This window comes from Rutidosis leptorrhynchoides, chromosome 10 (genome assembly GCF_046630445.1).
Source record: "Rutidosis leptorrhynchoides isolate AG116_Rl617_1_P2 chromosome 10, CSIRO_AGI_Rlap_v1, whole genome shotgun sequence".
NCBI lineage: Eukaryota > Viridiplantae > Streptophyta > Magnoliopsida > Asterales > Asteraceae > Rutidosis > Rutidosis leptorrhynchoides.
This window is the reverse complement of record NC_092342.1, coordinates 162,393,141-162,402,050: the sequence shown is the minus strand read 5'-3', so window position 1 is coordinate 162,402,050 and position 8,910 is coordinate 162,393,141. Positions and strand designations below refer to the sequence as shown.

At 36.2% G+C, this 8,910-nt stretch overlaps 2 protein-coding genes across 2 annotated transcripts; both read left to right on the top strand.

The window, feature by feature from the left end:
• Positions 1–3,052: 3,052 nt before the first annotated feature.
• On the top strand, positions 3,053–4,798 carry LOC139870702 (uncharacterized). The gene is made up of 3 exons (XM_071858485.1): positions 3,053–3,434; positions 3,681–4,339; positions 4,514–4,798. The coding sequence occupies exons 1-3, from the start codon at positions 3,053–3,055 to the stop codon at positions 4,796–4,798; spliced, it is 1,326 nt and encodes a 441-aa protein (XP_071714586.1).
• A 72-nt stretch (positions 4,799–4,870) lies between these two features.
• On the top strand, positions 4,871–6,196 carry LOC139870701 (uncharacterized). Its single transcript, XM_071858484.1, has 3 exons — positions 4,871–5,475; positions 5,559–5,991; positions 6,152–6,196. The coding sequence occupies exons 1-3, from the start codon at positions 4,871–4,873 to the stop codon at positions 6,194–6,196; spliced, it is 1,083 nt and encodes a 360-aa protein (XP_071714585.1).
• Positions 6,197–8,910: the final 2,714 nt, after the last annotated feature.

Sequence of the window (8,910 nt, the reverse complement as noted above, 5' to 3'; positions counted from 1 at the left end):
CTCATGCGATCGCATGAGTTCCCCATACTCTTCTTATGCGATCGCATGAGCTGAGATTGCAGGCCAAGTACTATAAAATGCGAAGTCTGGTGCCGAATTCATTTCATATTTTCATCAAACTATCTCTCTGATCTCTATATATATTTATATTATAATAATAATAATAATAATAATAATAATAATAATAATAATAATAATAATTATTATTATTATTATTATTATTATTATTATTATTATTATTATTATTATTATTAATCCTAATATTATTATTAGTAGTATGAGTATTATTATTTATACATAAAATACTACGACGAGGTCATGAGCGTGTCACTTTCAAAATATGTTTTCGAGCGGGATAGAGCTAAGGAAATTATAGGTTATTTCCAAGGAGGTTATGGGTAATGTTCGGGTGTATATTTGTGAATCAAATATAGTGTTTATCATCTCCGTTACCTCTATGTACTTTCCTACAATATTGAATCTCAATACTGATACGTAAGCACTCATATTTTATCTTATATATATATTAATAGTGTATACATGTCTAGTGCTCGAGTATATATATTTATACATGTTTGTATGCTAAATTTTGTCGTTAAACAGTTTATAATGAATCCCGAATTAAATACAAATATTACTGGTAAAAGGTATATGATATACATGTTTTTGGAAAGCTGGCAAAAAATCAGTAACTTTTCATTTAGACACCGAATAGTTTCGATGAACGGATTAAAAGATATGATCAACTGAATTATGACTGACGTTAATTGAAATTGCTTTTAAATCTGCAATTAAGATTTAAACAACTTGTTTACGAGATTGATAAAATGAATTTTTGAATATTACCAACCGAGTAAATGAATCCTTATACAAGGTACATCTCGTTTTGTTGAACTATTGTCAAAAATGACTTTTTGAAATGACTTTTGATAAACTTTTGTATGTCGATCTCGAGCATTAGGATTATGATACACTATGACCTGACCTAGCTTGATAGACCTTTATTGACCAACATATGTTCTCTAGGTTGAGATCTACGATTATTTGATATTCTGAGTTTCGGTCACATTACGATGAACAACTTTATGTGCTGCTAAGGCGAGTTTCATTTGCTTCCTTTTTAAATGCTTTTGCAATATATATTTTTGGGCTGAGAATACATGCACTTTATTTTAAAGAATGGATACAAGTACATACTAAATTCTATACTGAGTATGAACCGAAAATCCCTTAGCTTTGGTAACTAGTAACTGCCGGTTATAAGAACTGGTGGGCGCGAGTAGTAGTATATGGATCCATAGGGCTTGATATCCCCATCCGAGCTAGAGCACTAGCCTTTTAACGGACGTATGCTATTTGAGAAGCGTACACGTTGGTTTGCGTGTATTATTAAGATGATTATACAAAGGGTACTTATTATATAGACGTTAAAGTTTAGTTACCAGGGTGCACAATCTTGTAGAATATTTTGATAAACGTTTCTGGATGAAACAACTGAAATCTTGTGATCCACCTTTATATACAGATTATACGAAACATTAAAACTATGAACTCACCAACCTTTCTGTTGACACTTGTTAGCATGTTTATTCTCAGGTTCCCTAGAAGTCTTTCGCTGTTTGCTTATATGTTAGACAAGCTATGTGCATGGAGTCTTTCATGGCATATTTTTCAAGGAAACGTTGCATTCACCAAATCATCACCATATATCTTATTTTGACTGCATTGTCAACGAAAGTACTATTGTAAACTATTATTTACGGTGATTGTCTATATGTAGAAATCATCAGATGTCGAAAACCTTTTATTTAAATATTCATTTATGGTGTGCCTTTTCAAAAGAATGTAATGTTTACAAAACGTATCATATAGAGGTCAAATACCTCACAATGAAATCGATGAATGACGTGTTCGTCCATATGGATTTGGAGCGATTGTCACAAAAGTTGAACTAATTTTTTGTCAATTGAGTATATAGAATTAAAGTTACGATTACGGGTTCCGAAAAACTAAAGGGTCACATAAACTGTTTGTTTTATTTACACTTCGTTGTCTTTTTTACTAATTTGTGCTTATTTCTTTGGTGAGCACTACATGTTTATTTTACCAATCATGGTAATTTTGTTTTTTCACATTTCTTCGCCGGAACAGCTAGCATTATTTTTTTCCAGTATTTGGTTCTTCACTGCCTTTTTTAACCCTTTTTTTTGTGCAGCTCTTTCGCCTTTCTATCATGATTTGGGTGATTGCATTTGTGTATGTACACACCGTGACGCGTTGTTTTGGCGTGGGGAACGTATCAAGACACATTTCAAAGACAGACAACTCATCGTTGCTGTGAGAATGGACGAGTTTCGTTACCGCGATTTCAAGAACCTCCTTTGTTATTAAAACAGCTTTTAGATTCTCGCGACTTCACCGATAACATCCGTGCTTACAACCAGATGTTCAGCATTACTTTTTATGGAGCAAAAATTGACGACATTATAAATGACGGCCATTCGCCTTACGTTTTCAAAGTATCCGGTCAGATTTATCACTAGATTGGTTCCATGTATCCTCAGCAGGGGGTTCCACCGAGGTTTTTGCAGCTCTATATCTATGACACTGATCATGAGGTTAAAAATAGAATGTCTCATTTCGGTGGTCAGGATTCAAACCATCTGTGTTGTTCGGTGGTATCTCAGTTAATTGAGTTGTTGGATACGCACAATGAACTGGTCAAATTGTTCCGTACAGCGAGGGACAAGTGCCGGGATTCTGAGGTTTCGACTTTTTGCGTGCGGTTGTTCAGTGTTAGTGGTTCTAGACAACACGCATTACCTGCCTCAAAAGCAATTGGCGCTATTGTTTTTAATAGTGGTCCTCGAACTACCACTGATTATGATGTGATTGTTGAGCTGAGGGGTGAAGTACCAAGGCGTATTAAAAAGCTTCACCCCATGTACATTTCGTCTCAATTCCCTTTGATGTTCTTTTATGGTAAGCCAGGGTTCCGTCTTGGTTTGAAGTTGCGGGATGTTCCTGGTTCGCCAGCTGGCCGTGAAAAAAAATGACTATGAACATGTACTACAGCTTTCAAATTCATGATAGGCTTGGTGTATACAGCTTGATGCTTAGGATGGGGCGACTTTTCCAGCAGTATGTAGTTACGGTTTATTGTAGCATTGAATTAAATAGTATGGATTACATACGTCATAAGAAAAAAGATATACGAAATGAGTATCTGTCTATTTTGTACGATGCCATTGATAGGGGGGACCAAATCGGTGCAGATGTTGGTAGCATGACGATACTCTCTGCTTCATTTACCGGTGGGCCGTGCTATATGTGTAGTCATTACTTGGATGCTCTTGCTATTTGTAGAGTATATGGAAATCCTCAGTTTTTTTTATCACATTTACCTATAATGTTAAATGGCCAGAGATCGCTCGGTATTTGCAACCATACACGCTCCTTACTCCCTCGGATTGCGCAGATGTTGTTGCTCGTGTATTTCCACCTAAGAGTTGGAGAGTTTGTCACCTTCTTAAAAGAATAACAGCCTTTTGGTGTATTCAGAAGAGGTATTTTTCTATTCAAACTATTTCTACTTATACCATTTTATGTACATTCACATATCTTTGCTGTGTTGTATTGCATGGATAACCTAGCTCATGTTTTCCTTTTTGATGTTTCAGTCCTCTATAAGATCGAGTTTCAGAAGCGAGGTCTGCCGCATTGTCATACATTATTATGGGTTCATTCGCCTCCATTGTCTCCTATAAATCAGCGCATAGATGACTACAAATCAGCCGAGTTACCCGATCTTAGAACTGATCCAGTTGGCTATGCAGTTATCTGTGCAACTATGATGCACGGTCCTTGTGGCCTCGCAAAGTCAAGTGCACCATGCATGGAACTGTCTGCTTGCTCAAAGAAGTTCCCTAAATTATATAATAGCAAAACTTATTTTGAAGTTGATGGGCGCGCTCACTATCGGCGGCGTAACACTGGGATTTATACCACCAGAGGCGGGGTGAAGCTTGATAATAGTTACGTTGTCCCCTACAATCTGCTTCTATGTCTAACTTTTCATGCTCATATAAACGTTGAGTTTTATGGTTGGACAATGCTCATCAAGTATTTGTTTAAGTACATGTCAAAAGGAACCGATCGTGTTGCTGCTCGCATAACAAGGCATGTGGTCAATACCGGTGCTCAACAATCACAGGCTCCTAAGGCTATCAACGAGATTCAGAATTTCATTGACGCCCACATTATTTGCCCTCATGAAGCTTGCTGGCGTATATTTAATTTCCCGATACATCATCGTGAACCAGCGGTCCAGATTCTTGGCGTGCATTTAGAAAATATGCAACTTCTGACATTTCACGCTCGTGAACTGCTTGAATCCATTATTCAAACGAACCCAATGAAGAAGACGACACTCACTCAATGACTTCATTATAATTCTTCTTTTAGTGCAGGCCACCATCTAACTTACCTAGATTTTCCTCTGGAGTTTGTTTAGTATGATGGAAACAAGTGTTGGAAACAAAGGGCAAACTTGAAGAAACCTTGTATTGGAAGGTTAACGTATATACATCTGGCGTTTCGGGAGGCTTTTTTTCTTGAGAATGCTCCTTTGCATCAAAAGGGCTGCAAAAGCTTCGCAGACATAAGAACAGTCAATAATATTGTACATTCTACGTACCGATCGACATGCGAGGCTATTGGCTTACTTGGTGATGATAAAGAATGGTCAACTGCTCTTGAAGAGGCTTCTGTATCTGCGTCTTCGTCTGAGCTCCGCTAGCTTTTCGCAAACATTTTGATGTACTGTTCGGTAACAAACCCATTGAATCTATGGGGAAAACACTGGAAACTTATGTCCGATGATATTTCTATTTGGGCTGCTGCTTCTTTGAACATGTCAAAATTGCATATAAATACTGAAGAACTCCATAATTTTGTTTTGTATGAGGTTGAGCTTCTTTTAAATCAATGTTCAAGGTCAATAGCTGAGTATGGGTTGCCTTCATTGCCGCCAGACCTCCTGTTAGATCTTGCCAATCGGTTGATTATGGAAGAGAAAAATTATGATCGGGAATCACTTGAAATGGAACGCGTGCAACTTGAAAGCATGATGAATTCGAAACAAAAAATAATGTACGATCTAATTACACGGGCCTCGTATGCTAAGTCAACTGAATTGATATTCGTTTATGGGCATGGCGGTATGGGTAAGACATTCTTATGGAAGGCGGTTATTACAGCACTGAGAGCAAGGGGTAAAATTGTTCTTGCTGTAGCATCATCTGGTATTGAATCCCATCTTCTGCCATCAGGTCGAACGGCACATTCTCGATTCAAACTTCCATTGGTTCTCACTGATGAATCGATGTGCAATGTCAAGAAAAATACTCAAATGGCTGAGTTATTGCAGAAAACTGACCTAATCGTGTGGGATGAGGCACCGATGAACAATAGGCGGTGTTTCGAGGCACTAGATCGAAGCCTTAGGGATATTTTAGACAAAAATGATGTCGTTTTTGGAGTTATGTCTGTTATTTTAGGCGGGGATTTCAAACAAACTCTGCCTATAAAAAAAAGGGGTCGAATGAAGATATACTGGATGCCTCCATTACTAGCTCATATTTGTGGCAAGAATTCAAGCTCTTTACGCTCACAGAAAACATGCGGCTGCAACGACCTAGCCTAACATTGTTAGAAAAGAAAGAAATTTCTAATTTCTATGACTGGTTGCTTAGCAATGGGAACGGTCAAGTAGGGTCACCTGATGAGCAAGATCCAGAGAACGCCCGGCGGGTACAAATCCCCGATGAATACAGCATCTCCGACAACGAAGACAGCCTTTCAAATCTAAGCTCATTTATATATCATCGTGAATCACTGCAACATCCAACAGCTTTCGATCTTCAACAAAAAGCAATTGTCTGCTCAAAGAATGACGCATCCGATGCAATAAATAAGACCATCGTCGATATGGTTGTAACAACCCGACTTTTTCCGTTACTATCGTTACTTGTCCGTTAAATATTTAACGGTGATTACTTAGAACTTTATGTGTTTGATGATTTAAATGCATATTTGATCCTAGTGGATTACTTGAATTAATATATTATATTAATTGATGAACTTGTTTCAGATAGCGAAATACCTAGAAAATGATACGATTACGATAATCGCCTAGAAAGCTTTTCAGTTTACGGAACTCAGAAAAACGATAAAATAATTATTTCTAATAATTATTGACTTTATGAAAACCTTATTTAATTTATTATTTATTTAGTAAATTAAATCCGGTGAATTCGTTTCAACGACTAGTTAACGTTCCGGAGATCCGGTACGGTTAACGGCACTCGAAAAAGACCACGCGCGTACAAGAAAATAACGAAACGAATGGTATTTCACTTTTAATCATTATTTCATGTAATTATTATGTTTTAAACATACTTTCAATTTATTAGAATTTATATAGGTTAAAAACGCGAGAAATTAACATTTAACGTTCCAGTTTACGTTTTCGGCCAACGACACCTAACGGGCTATACAAGGAATGATCTAGCTAGTCAAAATAGGCCCAAGAATTCCTTTTGAACTTCCCTTGGCCGAAATCCTTTTCTTAGGGGAGTCCATTACTTAGTTTTTCTAGCCCACTTGTGGAATTGGACCTATATAAGGAAACCTAGCCCTAATTATTCATTAAACAAATAAGCTGCATATTATTTCCTTCCTCCTACCTAAAGCCACGAATTTGGGCAGTCCCAAACCCCTAAAAAAAGTCGACATCTTCATCCTCATCAATCACCATCGAAAATTGCTTGTTTGCTTGAATCTTCAACACGAAAGTGCTTCCTTTGATCGTCCTCTACACGCTAGTACTAATTGATTTGTGTTTTAAGGTATAAACACTAACCCTAATCTTATTAGATCTGATTTTAATCAATTACATAGTGTATAAGAGTCTAGTGCTCAATTGATTGCGATTAAAGTTGTCGTTAGTCGTTAATTTGCTCGATTGTTGTCTTTGTTATGAAAATCGAATTTGATTATTATGAATCTGATTAAATAAGCTTATGTACTGATTTTATAATGTGTTTTTATGACTAGATCTTGAAAAGTTATTAATTTTAGACTCCGATTTTGCGTGATTTTGTTATCGTATGCTGAAGATATGCTTAATCGAAGTCTTCGTTAGGGTTTGCATGCTATACGAATTTTCTGAGTTGCATACTTTGTGTTTTGGTTTATATAAAGTGTACTACTGTATTTATTTTAAAAATTTATTCAATTTAGACTAAATATTTGCGTCAAAAGGTTATGTTATGCTCCCGTTATGTCAAAACAAAGATTTGGTTTTTAAAGTGAGCTGAATCGTTTTTCAAAGTTACATAAAAATTGCTAGAGTGAACTAGCAATTGATTGAGACTTTTATCTTCTGGAATATGTTAGTATAAGTGTTCCTTGACATGTTTCATTTGTATGAAAAATTGCGATAACGTGAATTTCCATGAGATATATGCTAAGTGATGTGTCCGGTTGATGATTAAAAACTGATGCGTCTGAAAGATTTGCAAAAATATACAAATTGGCTAATGCAATGCTTCTGATTATTTTATAACATAAATTTTGAGATATTTTGAGATGACACCAATTGGCTATTTTTCAAAATCTATTTTCTATATGTTTTGAAAAATGATTAAAAACTGACGCGCGAGCAGAAATTTCTGTAATGAACTCAGACTTGATCGCTTCTGACTTCTGACTTTTAATTATCATATGAGGCTTTAGCTGGACTTTTTGCAATCAATTTTAAGTCTAGTTATGATCTGTAGTTGTTCATGATTTAATGATTTATGTGCTATGATCTATAGTTGGATCTTTCTACGACGTACGAATTTCTAAGGCATGCTTTAAGGTGCAAAAGTGCAATATGCTTAATTATGACTTGTAAAGTGATACTTGACCTAGGTTTGACTTATTGATCATTTTTATATAACCTAATGAGATGTTTGACTTTAGTTAACCACATTGACCGAGTTGACTTTAGGGTTGACTTTTTTTGACTTGCTTGGATTAGTTGACTCTTACTTGCTTGTTGAGTCAGTCTGAGCACTAGGACTTTGCGTATACTATGGGTTGACATAGTATGACCTATATGTGTATACTTAAGATGACTTACATGATTAGGTTGCGTTGTTCGTTCGAGAGTGTTCGACTACAGTACGTTTTGCTAAGATATTTCAGGTGCTTTTGCTAAGGTGAGTCTACAGTCCCATTTTCTTTAACATTTTTGGGATGAGATACATGCTGATTTTGAAACTATTTCTTAAACTGTGTTTACAAATGTTTTAAATATTAGGCACAAGTAACTTAAACGACTATACATATGAGTTCATAGCTTGATTAACTCGTACACTTAATCAGTGTAGCGCCATGATAAGATAAACACGTACACTTAATCAGTGTAGCGCCATGATAAGATAAACACGTACACTTAATCAGTGTAGCGCCATGATAAGATAAACATGTACACTTAATCAGTGTAGCGCCATGATAAGATAAACACGTGCACTTAATCAGTGTAGCGCCATGATAAGATAAACACGTACACTTAATCAGTGTAGCGCCATGACAAGGTAAACTCGTACACTTAATCGGTGTAGCGCCATAAAGCTTTATAATCAAGTGCTCATGATAATGTATACTTTTCCTATGATGTTTTCCAAGAAAATCTTGTGGCCTAACTTACGAAAAGATTTACTAAACATGTATATTCACTCAACTTTATGTTGATCCGTTTTGCATGTTTTATCTCAGGTATTAGTTGCTTCCGCTGTAGAACATTGCTGTCATGTAGAAGTCAAGCCAAGCATTGGGACCAGAGTTAATGCGCCGTTAGTG

Bases quoted from the DNA above. Each gene is read 5' to 3' on its own strand.
- LOC139870702 (XM_071858485.1), top strand. From the start codon at position 3,053: ATGACTATGAACATGTACTACAGCTTTCAAATTCATGATAGGCTTGGT. The intron at 3,435-3,680 runs GTATTTGCAACC...TTGATGTTTCAG, and splicing joins AAATGGCCAGAGATCGCTCG to TCCTCTATAAGATCGAGTTT. The intron at 4,340-4,513 runs GTGCATTTAGAA...GAGTTTGTTTAG, and splicing joins CAGCGGTCCAGATTCTTGGC to TATGATGGAAACAAGTGTTG.
- LOC139870701 (XM_071858484.1), top strand. From the start codon at position 4,871: ATGTCCGATGATATTTCTATTTGGGCTGCTGCTTCTTTGAACATGTCA. The intron at 5,476-5,558 runs GTGTTTCGAGGC...CTGTTATTTTAG, and splicing joins GCACCGATGAACAATAGGCG to GCGGGGATTTCAAACAAACT. The intron at 5,992-6,151 runs GTTGTAACAACC...AACTTGTTTCAG, and splicing joins ATAAGACCATCGTCGATATG to ATAGCGAAATACCTAGAAAA.